The sequence below is a fragment of the Teleopsis dalmanni genome, unplaced genomic scaffold (assembly GCF_002237135.1).
Source record: "Teleopsis dalmanni isolate 2A unplaced genomic scaffold, ASM223713v2 unscaffolded_contig_0006, whole genome shotgun sequence".
Lineage (NCBI taxonomy): Eukaryota > Metazoa > Arthropoda > Insecta > Diptera > Diopsidae > Teleopsis > Teleopsis dalmanni.
The window spans coordinates 24,675-44,833 of record NW_024031388.1 but is presented as its reverse complement, the minus strand read 5'-3'; the positions used below and the strand labels follow the sequence as shown (position 1 = coordinate 44,833).

At 29.7% G+C, this 20,159-nt stretch overlaps 3 protein-coding genes across 3 annotated transcripts; all 3 read left to right on the top strand.

The window, feature by feature from the left end:
• Window positions 1–3,573: 3,573 nt before the first annotated feature.
• Window positions 3,574–4,478, top strand: LOC119662913. The gene is made up of 2 exons (XM_038072567.1): window positions 3,574–3,935; window positions 4,052–4,478. The coding sequence occupies exons 1-2, from the start codon at window positions 3,574–3,576 to the stop codon at window positions 4,476–4,478; spliced, it is 789 nt and encodes a 262-aa protein (XP_037928495.1).
• A 331-nt stretch (window positions 4,479–4,809) lies between these two features.
• LOC119662912 lies at window positions 4,810–5,859 on the top strand. The gene is made up of 3 exons (XM_038072566.1): window positions 4,810–4,818; window positions 4,958–5,520; window positions 5,568–5,859. Exons 1-3 carry the CDS (start codon window positions 4,810–4,812, stop codon window positions 5,857–5,859), a joined length of 864 nt encoding a protein of 287 aa, XP_037928494.1.
• Window positions 5,860–11,903: 6,044 nt separating this feature from the next.
• LOC119662911 (MAM and LDL-receptor class A domain-containing protein 1-like) lies at window positions 11,904–13,803 on the top strand. Its single transcript, XM_038072565.1, has 6 exons — window positions 11,904–12,255; window positions 12,390–12,554; window positions 12,624–13,002; window positions 13,064–13,287; window positions 13,346–13,513; window positions 13,790–13,803. Exons 1-6 carry the CDS (start codon window positions 11,997–11,999, stop codon window positions 13,801–13,803), a joined length of 1,209 nt encoding a protein of 402 aa, XP_037928493.1. The 5' UTR covers window positions 11,904–11,996.
• Window positions 13,804–20,159: the final 6,356 nt, after the last annotated feature.

Genomic DNA, 20,159 nt, shown 5'->3' with positions numbered 1-20,159 from the left:
GTATTCGCTTTAGAAATAATTTGTAAATATGGTACACATTTGAAAATAAAACGAATGACCGCAAAAACGAATGTTTTGATGCAGCACTTTAATGTGTACCATATTTACAAATTATTTCTAAAGCGAATACGAACGAATAACAGAAACGGTCCGATAGAATTCGTTTCCGCCGCATTCGTTTCAATGGAATGGGTGTTGATTTGTTCTCTATAATCGTTTGTTTTGAATTTTAAAATCAAATAAACAAATATTTTAGAGTATTTCAATCACTTTTAGAGTATTTCAATCACTTTTAGAGTATTTCAAATAATTCTATTTTTGCAAAGAAATATTTTATATATTTTGTGTGCGTTTGGTTGCGTTTGGTTGCCTGCGCAAAAGTAAAGAAAGTTGGATGTGCGTAGAGATTTGCAATAATTGCAACAACAAAGTACGTAAATTAGGTTTAATTTTCTATTATTTTCAATGCAAAAGTTGTTTAAACAGGTAGATCTAATGCAAAAGGTTAACTTAAAAAAACGGTTTGCGCAGAATTTCCTTCTTTGTCGATAGTTTTTTATGATGTAACAAAATAAATTGCTTCACATATTTACCTTTTCCTGGAAAATAATTATATACATGATATGGTAAAAATATCTATTTCTGACAAGAGAGATTTTTAGAAATTTCTTAAGAATTCCTTCAGAATTCCTACTTTACAAAGTTTCTTGTAAATTATTTGCAACACCAGCAAGTAGTGCATCTTCGGAAAGGGTTTTTTCAGTTGCTCGGAACTTAATAACAGAAAAAAGAACATTGATTTCATCTAATCAAAGATCTATCAATCAAATCATGTTTTACACAACAATCTTGAAAAAGAGGAATTAAGTCAGACGATGCTCAACATTTAATTTGCATATTCAATTAAATTTGTGAACTGTAAAAACTGTAAAAAAACTTATTATAATTTTTTTAAATAAATTTTTGTTCAAAATTTTTTTTATATTTAATTAATATATTAAGTCATATTATATATGTAATCAACAAATTACTATTATCAACATATTAAATAATATTTAATTAATAAAAAAACTTAAATAAATAAATTTGTGTCTTACTATTTAAAAACACATAATTTTTGTATGAACTGAAAATCAAATGCTTAGAGTACTCCCAACTACTTCAACTACTTTTAGAATGTTTAGAATTAGAGTACTCTAAACAAACGAAACAAATATTTATTCCATTCCATTTTGTTTTTATGCCTATACATTTGTATTTGTTCGTTGAGAGTGAGAGTATGCTACCATTCTAAACACAATAGAATGCTTTGAAACTGAAATCAAATGCGCGCGTGCAGTACTCTAGTACACATTTGAAAATAAAACGAATGACCGCAAAAACGAATGTTTTGATGCAGCACTTTAGTGTGTACACACATTTGTATTGTGTACGTTTTGCTGTGGCATTTGCTTTTTGCTTATTTTATTTTCGTAGTCAAAAATAATTGCTTGAAAATAGTCACAGCAATTCAAACCCTAATTTTAACATTCTTGAGAATACATGTAAGTTGCGAGAGTGCAAAAAATTATTCATAAATTTAAACAAAAAGTATACGAAAAACATTTATAAAAATTGACTGATCTGCATCTGAAAGTGAAAATATGCGGTATTTATTAGACGTTTTATTTAATAGCTATTCGTTAAAGCGATAAACATAAAATATCATAAACATTGTGAAAATTAAAAATTATTGAATGAAGTGCAATTAATCGACAGTAATTGTAAGTATGCAATTGTTAAATCTTCTATATACCGCCAAAAACATTAAATACTAAGGTTAGGCATTGCGCAGATAAGTTATAAAATCTTAAATTGTGTGACTTCATAATTTGTTTACATTTTTTACTTTAACAAAGTCAAAAAATATTTTCTTTAAAACCAAAATATTTTTTGAATTGTGGATTTACAAATTTAACTGCTTGCGAACAGTTGTAAATGATGATGGACACATGACGGACACATGATGATGCGTAGTTTTAGTATATAATATTTTTAATATACCACCAATACTGTTTATGTTGTTTTTTCAGATAAAACAAATTTATTACATTAACTTAAAGATTTCAATATATTTGAAAAATTAAACTGTATATATATACATTTGCTTAATAATTAGAATAGAGGAAAAAATTATTTTTCTTATTAATTGTAGCTTTGCTTAAAGAAAAAATGCAAAGACAAATCTTTTTAAATACACACAGAGAAATCAAACTAGGCGATTAAGACGAGAAACCAGAAGTTCTGAGGAACATTTGAGAAACAATGACACTGATAGGGAATGAATGGTGCAGTTGCGTTTAAATGGAACTTAGAACCAAAGAAACCAACGGTTAAACGGAGATATATCACGACATAGACGAACGGAACAAAATCGAGAGCGCATTCAAAAATAACGTGCATTGACAAGGTCATCGTTCAATCGTCTTGCATTTGAATTTGATCCAGTAATATATTATTCAGCACATCCCAAAATTATAAAACGGAATGGATTCCGTTTAGTAACTATTTAATAAATTATTTTCAGGTGAAGAAACAAACAAAAATGTTAGCGCAATGAACTATAACTCATATCGTTTGATGATCCGAAACCATGACGATAATTACATTTTAAAGTGCCGTCAATTATTTTATCAATACGTAGTCGATATGTAAGCGAAAATTGAAAGCGAACAATTGCGGTACATTCGATTCAACCAAACAAAATTGCGTGCAGAAGAGTATATACATCTACGCAATGCTGTTAATAATAATATAGATGGGAATTTGAACCTTAGTAATATTGGTAATGTGTTCATACTTCCATCTTCATGTACTGGTAGCCCACGTCATATACAATAATACATCCGAGATGCAATGACGTACATGCGTGCATATGGTCGACCAGATTTATTTATAACATATACATGTAATCCGCAATGGGATGAAATAAAAAAATTGTTATTACCTGGACAAACGCCGATTCATCGTCCCGATATTACCGCACGGGTGTTTAAACAAAAATTAAAATCTTTGATTGATTTAATTGTAAAACACTCTGTATTTGGAGAAACACGTTGAGGATGTATTCTATTGAGTGGCAAAAAAGAGGTTTGCCACATGCTCATATTTTAATTTGGTGTGTTGAAAAAATCAGACATGAAGAAATTGATAAAATAGTTTCTGCAGAAATTCCAGATCCAAATGTTGACAAACAGCTATTTGAAATTATGACAAAAAATATGATACATGGTCCATGCGGAAATTTAAATATGACGTCACCTTGCATGGAGAATGGTAAATGCACAAAAGGATTTCGAAAAGATTTTGTTAGAGATACGATAACTGGAATTGATGGCTATCCTATACATCGTTGAAGAAATTCGGAAAATGGAGGCCAATCCTTTTCACTAAAGTTGAGAAATATTGAATATGAAGTTGAAGTAGACAATAGATGGGTAGTGCTATATTCGCCATTGTTATCCAAGATATATAAAGCGCACATCAATATAGAATTTTGTAGCTCCGTAAAATCAATTAAATACATTTGCAAATATGTTCATAAAGGTAGTCCATATCACAGTATTTGCATTTCAAAATACAAACGAAAATGATGAAATAACACGCTACCAAATGGGCAGATATATCAGCAGTAACGAAGCCATATGGCGAATTTTTGGTTTTCAAATACACGAACGAGATCCAGCTGTAGTACATTTAAGTATACATCTTGAAAATGGTCAACGTGTTTATTTCAACGAACAAAATGCAATAGAAAGGGCATTAACAACATCAAAAACTACGTCAACCGAGTTCTTTGAATTGAATAAACAACAAAATATTTTTGGGCAATACGCAAGAACTTTACTTTATTCGGAAGTTCCAACATATTTCACAGGGAACAAAGCTTTAAAAAGGTGGCAGCCACGTAAACGAGGTGATGCAGTCAATGGTTATCCAGGATTATTTCCAGCAAACTCACTGGGTCGTTTATATACTGTTCATCCAAAACAACGAGAGTGTTTTTTTTAAGACTGCTTTTGATAAATGTACGCGGTCCAACATCGTATGAGTATTTGAGAACTGTCAATGGTCAGCTATACAATACATATCATGATGCATGTAGAGAATTGCAATTGCTGGAAAGCGATAATCATTGGGACATCACGCTCCGGGATGCAGTATTAAGTTCTTTTCCACATCAAATTCGTCAATTATTCGCTATATTGTTGACAACATGTTTTCCAAATAATCCCAAAGAATTGTGGGAAAAATATAAATGCTCAATGAGTGAAGATGTACTACATAGACATAGAACAACAAATCATGACTTAAATATTCAATTCAATCGTGAAATTTATAACGAAGCTTTGATTATGAACGAAGACTTATGTTTACTTATATCAAATCAACCACTTAAATTATTAGGATTGTATTCGCTAAATCGTACTTCAGTATAGCTCTGAAGATTTGGTTGAATTTGTTACAAGAAGCGAAGAAATCTTAACTCACCAACAAAAGTTCATTTATGATCGGGTTTGGAACGCAACTGCGGCAAAAGAAGGCGGCTTTTTTTTCTTGGATGCACCAGGTGGAACTGGAAAAACTTTCTTAATTTCAGTCATTCTTGCACAGGTTAGGATGCAAGGTAATATCGCTTTAGCACTAGCATCATCTGAAATCGCTGCGACATTGTTAGATGGTGGTAGAACAGCCCATTTGGCACTAAAGTTGCCACTTAACATACATTCATGTGAAAATGCAGCATGCAATATAAAAAAACATTCCAATATGGCTAAAGTACTTCAAAAATGTTACATCATTGTTAGGGATGAATGCACAATGACACATAAGTATTCATTGAAAGCATTAAATCGAACGCTTAAAGATTTAAATGCCAACGATAGACTTTTTGGAGGCGCTTTAATTTTATTGGCAGGTGGTTTTTGGACAAACATTGCCAGTTATTCCACGTTCAACCTATGCTGATGAAATCAATGCTTGCCTTAAATCATCTATTTTGTGGCGAAGTGTCCATATATTGCGAATTACCGAAAACATGCGTGTTGGACTACAGAGAGATTTAGCTGCAGAACTGTTTGCCAAACAATTGCTGAATATTGTTAATGGAAACGCAAGTCTTCAAGAAAATACGCACTTTATTAAATTGCCAGAAAATATTTGTAAAATTGTTAATTCGAAAGAGGAATTAATAGAAAGCGTATTTCCTCACATATATCAAAATTATCAGAACCATCAATGGCTTCAAAGTAGAGCGATTCTGGCTGCCAAGAACTTAGCTATGCTACCTGGTAATTTAATTTCGTTAAAATCCATCGACACAGTGGTAGATAAAAACGAGATTGTGAATTATCCCACTGAGTTCCTAAATTTGTGTGATTTGCCAGGACTACCACCACACAACTTACTTTTAAAAGTTGGTTCACCAATCATTCTATTACGCAATCTAAACCCACCAAATTATGTAATGGAACAAGATCAGTAATTAAAAGAATTATGGGGAACTTAATTGAATCAACAATATAAAGTGGAAAATTCAAAGGAGAAAATATATTGCTTCCACGCATACCAATTATACCAACCGATGTTTCAATTCAATTCAAACGATTGCAATTTCCAATTCGTTTAGCATTTGCGATAACAATTAATAAATCTCAAGGTCAAACATTAAAAGTATGTGGACTGAATTTGGCAAATCCATGTTTTTCGCATGGGCAACTATATGTTGCATGTTCCCGTGTTGGAAAACCTTCTGATCTATGTATACACGGTCAAATTGGCTTAACAAAAAATATTGTTCATAATTTAGCTTTAAGATAACATAATAGTAAGATAGACATAATATTAAAAAAACCTTTTTTCATTTAAAAGTAGTGCTTATAAGGATTTGAAGTAACATGAAAATATTTGTAACATAAGTAATGCATGTGGACTTTTTGCAGTTCAAAAGATAAAATCAATTCAAAATAATTTTCGCATTAAAATGCTAAAGGTTAAGTTGAATAACAACAAATATTATAACTCAACTGAGCTAAGAAAATTAATTGCAAGGTGAAACAACGTTCGCCGGGTCAGCTAGTATATTTATATATATTTAAATTGTAATATTAACCGTTAAATTTAAAAAAAAAAATTTTCTTAAAACTATTTTGAAAATTTTCATTTTTAATACTTTTTTTAGATTCAGTTTTAAATTCTACTATGAAATAAAAATTTTCAAGATACCGTCATTTTTTAATATTATTTTTTCTCCCATAAAACACATCATGGACATGCGTACTACATTTTCATTGAATGAATTTTCAAAGAATATACAACAAATATTCTTATATAATATTTTTGATTTCGATTAGTAATAAAATTCTACAAAAATCTAAAAATTTATATTGAGATTTATGATATGATATTATTATCATTAGAATTACTTTTAAAAATTTATTTATCCTTCATATCACACCAAACACATATACACGATTTTTCATTCAAAAAAAAAGGAATATGTCACACAAATTTTTTTTTTTTAATCATATTAATATATAAATTCTAATTAAAAAATAATTATTTCCAGTGTGATATTCCTTTTAAAAGTAATTTAAAAAAATGAATTTATCAGGTGTCCTTCACGTTGCTCATACGCACCATAATACCATTAAATCAATGTTCCAAGAAAAACAACAAAAAAATGTTTACCGTTTGACCCGTTTAATAAACTTTTTTCTTATATAGGTAGATGAATTAAAAAATTTGTTAGTTCCACATCAGTAATAATAACTAAGCTGATGAAAATATAAGACTACAAATAAAAATTTTGTCTGCATATCTGACTGTTTACATCACAACACAACTGCTGTACATTTGCTTCAAAAATACGCTATGAAATTCATAAAAAAATTAATACGGATATTAAAAAAAAATTATTTATCTTTCCGATAGATTGGGTTCACAATATATAAATAAAAAAAATTTTATTTTAAAATAAAATGAGTTATTAATTTAACTCATCACAAAGCGGAATTTGGTTTGGAAACAAAATGGCACTTAGTTGGTACCTTAAAGAGGAATGCTGCAAGAGCTAGGCTTCAACGAATAAATAATCCAATTCAAACGTCAAAGGAATTATTTAACTGGGCTAAGGAATGTTTACCAAATATTGTGTGCCATTTCTCAACGTTAAAAGACTATGAAGCAGATGAAAATAAGATTAAACACAGCTTTGAAGCAACTACATTACTTAAAGGCACATTAAAATATCACTGCCCTATTCCAAATTCCAAAAAAAGTATTAATAGCAAAAATATTTTCTTCTTCAGACATTACAGATTATGTATTAATAATGAAATGAGAATTAATAAAATCAATGTAAAAACCATAAAAAAAAATATTTTGTTTTTAGCTCCTTACAGTTTTTTTCCTTTAACATTTCTTACCTGTGAAGAGTATTTTTCCAGCTTTAGCAAAATAACACTTCACCGAAAAAGGTAGGTGTGATTATGTGCTGCACTTTTTAATTCAACTATATGAGAAAAAAGTTTGTTAAACGGTTTAATTATGTTAAAATTCATAATTTAAAAACAGAAATGAAACGGAACTGATTTAAAATGGTTATATTTTATGTACAATTTAATATACATTTATTTTAGAAATAAAAAGTAAGCATTTTTGTGTTGTTTTCCTTGGGACATTGATTTAATGGTATTATGGGGCGTATGAGCAACGTGAAGGACACCTGATAAATTTATGTTTTTTAATTACTTTTAAAAGGAATATCACACTGGATGTTGAGGAATCAACAAAAAATTAAGAGTAAGTAAACAATTTGTGCGAATTAAATTATAAATTAATTTAAGTAATTATTGTACTTCTTGCAATTATTGTTGCATTTTACTTCGTATAAAATACGAAATAATTTTAAATAAAATCAGTTATTGACCTACAATCAATGTCTCACCAATCTTATAGATTGTACTGAACATCATTGTTCATTAAAAAAAAAAAAATTTTTATATGAGTTTTAATGAAAACTCGTGTGTATATGTGTGGTGTGATATAAAGAATAAATAAATTTTTAAAAGTACTTCTAATGACAATATCGTCTAGAAATGTTTGAGATTTTTGTAGAATTTTACTACTAATTGAAATCAAAAATATTATGTAGGAATATTTGTGGTATATTCTTTGAAAATTCATTCAATGAAAATGTGCTTCATGTGTTTTACGGGAGAAAAAAAAATTTAGAAAATTAACGAAAATTTTTATTTCGTAGTACAGTTTAAAACTGAATCTAAATAAAATATAAGAAATGAAAATTTACAAAATAGTTTTGAGAAAAATTTTTTTTTGAAATTTAATGGTTAATATTAGTACTTAAATATAAACAATCTTAATTGTTTAAACAATTTCATAAAAGTTTAATCAATTACTTTAAAACGCTGTAAATTTCAAGTTTCTACCTTTTATAGAACTTGAGATATAGCCATTTGAAAATGAGTCTACATTGCCAATTCTCAAAACCCCATGGTTCTTTATCTCCGAAGAAAAAATCACAAAATTTTTTCCGAGGTACGGGTCTTCTTATTTTATGAAAGGAGCTCATAAAAAAAATTTCAGCCAAATCGAATATCATGAGGTCATTTTCTGCCAAAATCCGTCCGATTTGTAAAAAAATGACCCATATACATAAAACTTATGTTATAAATTAATGGATGAGAAACCTAAATTCCTAAAATAGCAAAAAAAACAACCACGAAATAACACGAATTATGTTTGAAATTTTTTGCCGGATTTTAGGTCGTGGTTTTAAAATTTATATTTTTATATAATAAGTTGTATTTTATAAAAAACAAACTTTGGATTAAAAAAAATATCACAAAGATAAATTTATGCAATACATTATTTTATTAACAAATATTTTGGTCTACTTTGTTAATAATTTCTTAATAAAATAATATAAATTAATAATAAATTAAATAATAAATTATTCTTTGTGATATTTTATTTAATCCAAAGTTTTTTTTTTATAATATACAAGTTATTATATAAAAATATAAATTTTAGAACCACGACCTAAAGCTCGGCAAAAAATTTCAAACATAAACATTGACGTCGACACCAATACGAACATTATGAACAAGAATTATTTAACTGTGTGCTTCATAATAACCAGATCTCCGGTGGATTTCAATAAGATACAGACAAAAACAAGGGAAGTTTTTACATATAATCTAGCAACCGTAACGAAATAACGAAGATCTGCAAACTGCAGATATTTATGTATTTATGTATATGTTGTTAAGTAATTTTTGAGGCATGTCGATCAACCATAGAAGAAAAATAAGCACCCTTTTTCCGTGAATTGTCTGCTTTTATATTTCTGGTTTGACTCGTATTCGAAACTGAGCTGCTGTCTAGTTAAAAGTTGTAATTTTGTGCATTCCGAAATTATTTTGTATAACTTGGCAGCATTTTTCTTATTTTACTTCTTTTTCTTCTTTTTTCCCCATCCAGATCATCTAAAGCTTTTTCGTCATTTTGCTTTGTTTTGAATAAATAAAACAAGCAAAAGAAAGGCAAAAGCTTTTGCACATATTTTTCTTTCTGACATGTGCATACAATGCACATTTAAATTAACAAAATAGTAAAATTACATTATTTAGTTGAAATGTGTAGTTATTTAAATTATAATATTAAAAAAACAAAATAAATAAATTAATAAATAAACAACATGGACGGCTTGTGTAAACTAGACTAGGGTGACTATACGTGGTATTATTACTTCGTTTGAATATGTATTGTTTTTGTTTAGATAAAGACCTCCACAGCAATAAATTAAATTGAAAGAAGTTGATATTGAATAAAATAAAATCAATTTACTGTTAAACGAGAATTTAAAGTTGAATAAAATCAAATGTTAAATTGAAATTTGATGTTAACGATAAATAAAATTACTAAATAAATGTAAGATTATTGTCAGAAAACCATACTTTATTTTAAATTAAGAAAAAAATTTTTTTTTTTATACAACCGTTGTGTTAAATTTCCACCTGTATACAGTTAAAAGTTACGGACGCGTGCATATGTAATCCTTACCACTGGTAAGAAGGATGTTACTCAGTTAAACCTATGTATTTGGCTATGAAGATGTGCCAGTATGACGAAATACATAACTATATACACAGTCCACATGATACTGCTAGAACGTTAGGAGCCGAATTCTTTATAACTATCAAACAAAAACTGGAAAATGCATATGTCCGATAAAACAATATTTCCCCAACAACATAAATTCCATTACTTAAATCAATTGAAAAATGTTGCCTGTCGCTTACTAAATGTAAATTCAACAGTAGAGTTTCCTTACGGTATTTTTGCTTTTATTTCCACCAGACAAAGCAACCTGCAAACATATTCAGAAAATAATGTTTAACAAACGTTGTACACTCGCACTTACGTTTGAATTTGCAATATCGTGTTGACATTTCCCTACTTCATATACAACAATCACCTTTATAATTGGAATCATAACTTTAAATCAAAAAAGATCTGAAAAAAACTGCTTTCCACAATATTGAAACAGAAACAGTGCTTTTTCCCATGACACTTTTCTTTTTCCCCCAAACTTTCCTGAGATGAAGTTTAACTACACCAATAACTAAGAAACAATTCTAAGTATATGACAAGCAACGGGAAAATAATATAAGACATTTAATCAAAATTGTTCATATATGTCATATACGTGACAAAAAATTTAAAGATATACTGAAGTACGAAAAAATGTTTATAAGCGATGAAATTTATGCTCAAATACTTTTGACTTCAATATATTTAAATATATAAAAGTATAAGAAATATTTAATATAAGGAACAAAATGCCAGTTATTTTATTTAGCTAGTTATTAATACTTTGCGTTACTTTCCTTTAAGATGAGGCCTTTAAAATTGATGTATTAGAAAATATTCAGGTGATTTTAAACCCGTAGTATAATCGTCTAAATAATATACTGAATCAAAAATTTAGAGACGAACAAAAAACATACTATTAATTTATCTACGTAACATGGCACTATGGGTTTTTATTTGCTAAAGTATCAATCCTCTTGCTAGTCTCACGATTTTAGTTAATTCTTACTTCGGTAGCTTGAGGGTTACAGATACTGTTAACATATATCTACAAAAGCAAGCATGACTTCATATTGTACTACAATCTTACTAAAGCAAAAGTGTTAATCTCTTGTAGATACAGTTTTCTAATGCTAAGAATTGAACCAAGTCTACTTAAGATATTAAACTCACAGCTTCAGACAGAATTATTAATAAAGTTAATGTTAATTCTGGTTTGTATCAAATAAATAAGTACAATTTTTCAAAATTTCTTTTGAAGCTTTTATTATGAAGCTGAATTGAAAATTATGTCGTCGTATTATAGTCTGTTCAAAACATATAAAGTAATTTACTAAAGTAGAAAGTTAACATTTTTGAAGCAGAGTTCGGTTTCAAAACTGCTACATTATTTCATAATGTGAGGCATATTGAATATTTTTTTAACAAAACATAAATAAAATATCAAAAGTGACTCAGAAAATCAAAAAAAAAAATAGAGCAAAGTATTGGTATGCGTCTTTAAAACAATAACATAAAATTCAAGCCTTATCAGTAATAAAACATAAAAAAACGCTAAGAGAGAAACACATACAGGGTATGGAATTGGTGACAAGAGCATATTATGTTTAAGATAATAAAAAAAATACAAACGAAGAAACATTAAAGTAAATCAAAAAAATTTCAATTTTCTTATCAAACTAATGTAAGGAATATTTAACATTTCACTCAAATTTAATATACAACGCGTTATTGTGTTGAACAGAATATAATATTTAAGACGTTTTATATTGGTACATGATCTATCTGAAATATTATTAAATAAAAGGCAACTACAAATTTTATTAGTTCCTTTTAAAATTATGGTGATTACTGAAAAAATTAATTGGTTATGTGTCAGCTTAATGGCATCATTGATTTTTACCTGCTCCTTGGCGGTCCGAAATAGTAATCATCGCGTAGACTGTAATCCACCTGATGCGATACCAAATGGTACTTTTAAGATGAGGCGAAACAACATGCTAATGCGAATCAACTGCAACACTGGTTATTGGCTCAATGGAAATCGAATTATAGATTGCAAAAATGGGAAGTGGTACGGAGAAAAATCAGTATGCGCAAGTAAGAAACATATTTAGTGAATGAAATATTTTTAATTCTATATTTTATATGAAATAAGTTACATTATATCTTAAATACTGTATTTTGTTCTTGTTATCATATGTTTAAAGCTTTTTATTTATTTTTAACTACAGAAAAAGGATGTAATACCGACTTTCAGAAACCAGAAAACGGTAATATTCAAATCATAAGTGAATACAAGGCCATGCTTTTCTGCAATCAAAACTATGTATTAACTGGTAGTCGACTTGCTTTCTGCAATGGAACGCACTGGGATAGACAGATTGGTGAATGTAAAAGTACGTTGTGTTATACGTATTCATTGTTTGATATCGCATTTATAAATCAAGAAATTATATCAATTGTAGAGAAAAAGAGTAGTAGTAACTTATACTGCGATTTCGAGCCTGAGGATAGCTGTGGATGGGCACATCAACTTGGCACAATATATTACTGGAAACGTGTTATGGCCGCAAATTTGTTTAAATCATATCACACTGGCCCATTGCATGACCACACAACTCGAAACGCTTATGGTGGTCATTACATGTTAATGGAAGACTGGGGTACAGGGCAAGGAGAAACCATGAAACTAATTTCACCAATATACTCACTTGAATTGACGGTAGATCATAACTGTTGCTTTCAGTTTTATTACTTTATGTATGGCGTAGGTGTCGGAACATTGTTTGTATACATAATGCCGGTGACTGCTAATTTGGGAGAATTGGAAACTAATGATAAAATGTAGATTAAATTAAATAAAATATGTATACTAAACTGTGAATTCAATTATTATTTTCCATAGATATCGGGCGTTTAAGATAAGTGGCCAGCAAAACAATATTTGGAATGAAGCTCATTTCAAAGTTCCAAAAATGTCTGAGGATTTTCAAATAATATTTGTTGCTACAGAAGGAATATCTCATTTCAGTGACATTGCTATCGACGATGTGCGACTGTTCGCTGACAGAAATTGTACAGGCCTTCAAAATATCTCTAATGAAGAAATTGGTTCTAAGTATCTAACAGGTTTTATAAAGAAATGTGCAGTAACGGTTTTGCCAGTAAATTAAAATCCATTTTACAGAAGAATCAATTAACTCTTATGAATCATGCGAATCACGTTGCAATGAAAAACATTTAACTAACGGTGTAGTGCGAAATAATAGAGAATTAGTTATGTTATGCAATTGCCATTCCGAATGTCAGATAGAAGACAGCTGTTGTTTGGATTACACCACATTTTGTTTAGATGGTAAGTCCAGTATAATATTTAACTATAAATTTCATTATATTAGGATTTCCACTAAGGGAGCAGAATATCCAAACAATAAGAATTCTCGCTAAGAGAGCAATATATTTCACTTTTAAAAATTTTCGCTAAGGAAGTAAAGTATTGCTATCAGTTAACCGTAGAACGATTTCAACTGATCACTGTGTTCCAATTTGTTCTGTATTTATACAATTTTCTTAAAACATTTAATCTCGTTATAATGATATTATTTTACTTAACATAACGTCCTTAATCTAGAATTCTTAACATAAGTATTTAACATTAACATAGCCAAAAACATAGAAATATAAAGACATGTAACTTGCCTCTGTTAAAAAAGCATAAATTCTGAAAAGGTACACGCAATGGGGTAAATATGTCTGTTCGAACGTAAGAAAAATCGAACTTATTATTTCACGTATGCTCACTAATATTTTGTTAGCGTAGTCACCAATCAAACCAATATCGTACACAACATATTTTGCATACACAAAACCTTATAGAAAAAACTCTAATATCAGAGCAAATGCATGCAAGTTAACACCCTGCATCACTATAACGGCACTTTGCCTTTCTACGCAATTTTCGTATCTTAAGTATGATCATCAAAGTATTGCGCATTAAGATATCTCACAATGCCTACGCGCGTTTGTATATTCAATTTCAGTCAGGCTTTCTGCCTGCACTTCTTATGGCAACAATGTTGCGAAAGAAAACAAATTTGTTTTCTTTCAAGACGCAACTATGTTGCGCAAAACATATCAAGTATCATTTGAAATACTTGATCGATGAGATGTCCAAATACCATTGGATATGAATCTCGTCATCTGCCTACTGACGCCAAGGCTAAAGACGCTTTCGAGGCGCTTTAGAAAATAGAAGCTCCAATCCTATAGGATGGAGATAAGAAGCTTCTAGAACATTCTAAGGAATTTTAGAAGCTATAATTTGATTCGTCAAATCCAATCCAAAAACTCTCATGAACGACTTCAGACATCAAAGCAGAAACTTTAAAGAGCAGTCGTTAGGAAAAGTTGGAATAGACAAGTCGCATTCAAATTTAAAAGATACGAATAGAATACGAAAAGCTATAGACCTCTTTCTAAGTTGTCGAAATATAATAAAATTGTTAAATAATAAATATAAATAAATTATATCGCTTTTAAATACAAAAGTAAGAACTAGTAATTTAATTTTTATTCTTATATATAAATAAATTATATATTTTTTTAAATACAAAACTAAGAACCCGTATTTTAATTGGCGCCCAACGTGGAGCTCTCGAAAATAAAAAAATCTCTAATGAAACAAAACGAGATTTCGCGAGTGCAAAAAATTTTTTTTTTTTTTTGAGAAAAATTTTTTCATTTAAATTACAAAATTAATATTGAAGTTTAGATAGAGTCAAACTTCATAAAAACTGAAAACATTAAATAATAATTGTGTTTGACAATATTTAAGAATGTCGTATAAAACAACAATTGAAATTAACAATTTAATTTTGAACAAAGTGTTGTGACATTGCTTACAGAAAATTTGTGTTTCAAAATAATAAATATTAATGGAAAAAATTAATAGCAAAATATATGTGTAAAAGTATTTACAAAATTGTGTTGATACATTAAATGGTTAAATATTGAAAACTGAATAAAAAAATTTTCAAGAAAATTTTTCTAAAAAATAATCGCTAAATAAACTCCTGAATAAAATTGTGCTAAATTAAAAAACAAAACTGTTGAATTTTATAAAAATAAAAAGCAGTAATATATTTACTAAATTAAACAATAATTAAGAGGTGGAAGTAAATATAACTTTTAATTTAAAATCTACGCAACTTCACATTCCTGACCAAAATCGATTAAAATTATAGCAGCAGCCTTTGGAGCATCAACAACAAAAGCAGTTACAATAACGATCAACAGTTGGCACTAATAGAAACATCATCTGCAAATAAATTGAAGGTATTTCTTTTTGAACATTAATACTGTTATTTAGTTTCTTTCACTAATTCAATAAAATAAATTCGAATAAAAATTAATTTAAATGAATATATGAATTTATTAAAATAATAAAAATATTTATATTAATTAAAAAATATACAATTAAATAAATTAAAATACCGAATGCGTTAATCGCTGGTATTAAAACTAATTCATTTGAGCACTATAACTGCATTTATGCTGGGTGCATTAAAGAGAGAAATTTATTAAAAAATTATATACCAGGTGTACCGGTATGAAGTGAGCGTAAAGATACAAATGTTCCAACAGGGAACATTTGTTGTGAACGAGCCTTTATTTCTTTTTGTTTGTTTGCTATGACATGTGTGAAATATATTTAGTATACATCAAGTCATTGAACAGACAACATCATATTTTTTCATCGTATTAAAAATGTCGAATTTTGTACCAGAAAGTCATGATTTGCGGAAAGCATTAATTTTTTGTTCTCATTTGAAGAAAAGTGGTAAAGTGGTGCAAAGTCGCATCGAATGCTTGTCGAGGCATATGGTGATCATGCTTTATCAGAAGCAACATGCAAAAGATGGTTTCAACGTGGAAGACCGCCAAAAAAGTTTGAAGACGCCGAATTGTAAACGATATTGGATGGAGATGACACTTTGGGTCAAAAGCAATTGGCAGAAATGTTAAATGTTGCACAACAAACAATTTCTGACCGTTTAAAAGCTATGGGAAAGATCCAAAAGTGTGAAAAATGGGTGCCACATGAATTGAATGAAAGACAGATGGAAAACCGAAAAAACACTTGTGAAATTTTGCTTCAAAGACACGAAAGAAAATTGGTTTTGCATCGAATTATTAATGAAAAATGGATTTATTTTAAGTATCCTAAATGGAAAAAATCATGGGTTAATCCGGGACAACCATCAACATCGACTGCAAAACCAGATCGATTCGGCAAGAAGACAATGCTGTGTGTTTGGTGGGACCAGAAAGGTGTGGTGTACCACGAGCTCCTAAAACCTGGTGAAACCGTCAATGCTGGTCGCTATGAACAACAAAGATAAATTTGAACCATGCATTGATCGAGAAACGACCAGAATGGGCCAGAAGACACGGCAAGGTAATTCTGCTCCATGACAATGCACCTGCACACAAAGCAAAACGGGTTCAGGATGCAATCAAAACACTTGGCTGGGAGCTGCTACCCCACCCGCCGTATTCACCAGACTTGGCTCCTTCCGTCTAGCATTTGTTTTAATCGATGGGACACGCATTGGCTGAGCAGCTCTTTGATTCCTACGAGGAGGTCGAAAATTGGGTGTCTGGTTGGTTTGGTTTAAAAGACGAACAATTTTTTTGGCATGGTATCCACAAATTGCCAGAATGGTGGTCAAAATGTGTAGAAAGCAATGGCCAATACTTTGAATAAAATTTTTTTTACTTTCCTATTAATAATTAGTGTTTTATTTTCACCAAAAAACGCTCATTTCATACCAGTACACCTAATATACAGGCAAATAATATTCCTTTTTCAATAAATTTGAGGTAACATGTGATAATTTTCCCTCAGACAAGAAAGCTCTGTAAAATTGTTCTGTTTACATTGGATATTTGCTATTATCTTTTAATACATATATAATAAAAAATCCTGGACGACTTAGTAAAAAAATTTCGCCAAAATGGCTACAAACACTACACCATCAACCACAATAACCCAAGAGACGATCAGCAGATTGATCTCTGTTAATCTATTATCCCTTAGGGAAGAAGTTAGGAGTTTGAAGAGTCAAATTCAAACACTGACAGGTACAAACAATGTAGTGGAATATGAACCACAAACTATTGACGAGACAATAACTTGTGACGAAAGTCTAGACATAATAAAATCAATTCCAGAATTTACCGGAAACCAAAATTCTTATGTTAGCTGGAGAGAAGCAGCTCACAATTGTATGAGCCTCTACACTAGAGGTAGTCGAAGATATTTCGCTGTCCTAACAATATTAAGAAACAAAATAGTTCATCAAGGTAACGATGTACTAACGAGTAATGGAACTGTCCTTAATTATGATGCCATTATAAGCAGACTCGATTTTGCTTATGCTGACAAGCGTCTAATTCATGTCATTGAACAGGAGTTGAGTATCCTTAGACAAGGCTCATCCACAGTCCTGGACTATTATAATCTTGTTAATAAAAAATTAACCCTTTTAATCAATAAAACAATAATGACTCACGGTAATGACTCGTCCATCACACTAGAATTAAATAACAAAAATCGCCAGAACGCCTTAAGAGTGTTCATTACTGGGCTACACGCTCCATTAAACGACATATTATTTTTCCTGTCACCAACAGATTTACCAAATGCATTGGCTTAAGCTCAGGAGCTAGAAGCCAATAGTTTGCGTGCAAAATTCGCATTCCAATTCTCTGATCAGAAAAAAAATTTTAACCAAAATCAGAATAATTTCTCCATTAACTTGCGCTTTAGTCGCGCAAATGTAAATAAACCCAGGCAAAATAATTTTCCTAAGCCTGAACAATGAATGTTGATACATCCATACAACAAAGGCCACAACCTCAAAATAGACATACACCACAGTTTCGAGGAAACAATAACAATTTTTGGAATCCAAATGGACCACCACAAAATCATGGAAGGATGCAACGACCCTTCAACAATTTTAAACATCGTCGTGAAAGTAGTGAAAATAGCAATCAACCGCTGTCAAATAAAAGGCTTGAGTATTCGTTTGATACTGATTTATTTCTTAAAATACTACGGTTTATATACACAATTTTTGTCTTAGAAATTAAGAGTGAAATAGTCTTACTCAGCATGTGTTCAATGTTATCATTAACAATATTGCATTTGTTTTTAGTGGACTGTATTTTCTGGTTCTTACAATTTACATTAGTGATAAAAAAAGATTTTAGTGCTACACATGCTCATATGCTATTTTGGTATTATTTGTTTAGAATTAATTAAATCTATCTATATTTATCTTTACAATCCCATGCAGAGACGCCTTGATGGCATTTGTTACAATAATGATAAATATAAATTTGGTATTTAAGTTTTATGTAAGCAATGTGGAGAACCTATTATTTACTTAGGTTCAATTATCAATATGATTACAGTTGTTGGATTGCTTATTTTTACTTTTGTTGTTCTGGAAAAGTATTTTATTTCTCTTTATTCAAATAACAGAGAAAGCATGTTCATTATTGAACATTCTGCCAGAACTCTTAAATGCAGAGTCATGTAAAGATCGAATTAAATAAAATATAATTTTAACAGATAATATAAAATAATAAGATTATATAATTAACATTATGGTATATAAATTAAAACAATGTTCATTCTTGAACATACTGCCATCTTATTTAAAAAACGCAGAGTCGTGGATTCTGCAAAATAATTATTTCAATATATAATAAAATATAATCTGACATAGTTACAAAAGGTTGAATTAAATATAATTTTTTTTTAAAAAAATAATATAATAGGATTGTATTAACATTATGCATGAAAGTATATTTTTAAATTTCGTACAATTTTTCATAACTTATAATCTATGTTCACTCCTGAACATCCTGCCGGCGGGTAGAAATTGCAATAGCTAGTAGTTGTCTTCGTCTTATTGTTGCTCGAACTAGGTAGATTATTATTGCTATTATCACTATTGAAGTTAACCCAAGTGCTGCGTGCCCAGATACGTGATGAAAATGCAAATCTTTTAGCTTCACTGCGTTATATCGTTTAGTTGTTTATTTATTTGATTAATTTCTTCTTTGTTATTTATTTTCCAATGGTGCCAGGGTTTTATATTACTATTATTTATTATAATTGCATCTTTAGTAACTGGCTTGATTACTTCTACTATCGTGGAGCTTTGCAGATTACTAGAGGATGTTAATGTTGTTTCTCTTATACGTGCCATACATCCTTCTGTTAGTGATAGAATGCCTTGACCTGATAGAGTTATTATTTCTTCCATTGAATTTGAGCATCTAATGTGGGCAGATTCTTGTCTAAAAGTTTTGAATATCCAACTATTCTGTCGGTATAATTTGACCCAAATGGAAGAATTATTTACTTCTTCGTAGTGACAATTATTTTGATTAGTTGGTTTTAGTGGTGATATTTCACAAGAATTATCGTTTGCATCCTTCCACAGAAAATTACCTTCACAAGTAAATTGTTGTTCTTCTATCTTGTTACATTGACTCCATGTCAGAGGATCCATCAATTGATATGCATTTATTTCGAGATTATATAGTAAAAATGATGACATAACTTTCGGAATTATATATTTTACACCTTGATTGATTGATATAGGTATTATTTTATATATACTAGATGATTGCTTGCTGAAAAGTGGAATTTTTGCGTTAATTACTGATTTGTTTCCAATAAATAGCCCTTTTGCTTTTAATAACTTGTATATGGATTCTAACTCCGTTCCAGTTTTTTTACCAGGTAGCATTTGATTTTCGGGAATTATATCTCTTATTTTTATTATTTCGCGATGTAACTGTGATGGTTTTATAAGTGCTGGATTTAATTTTCCATGGTTAACGTCCATTAAGAGTTCCATTACTTCAGATTGAATTTGAGAACATTCTTCTATCATATTTGATAACTGTCTTGCTACCAT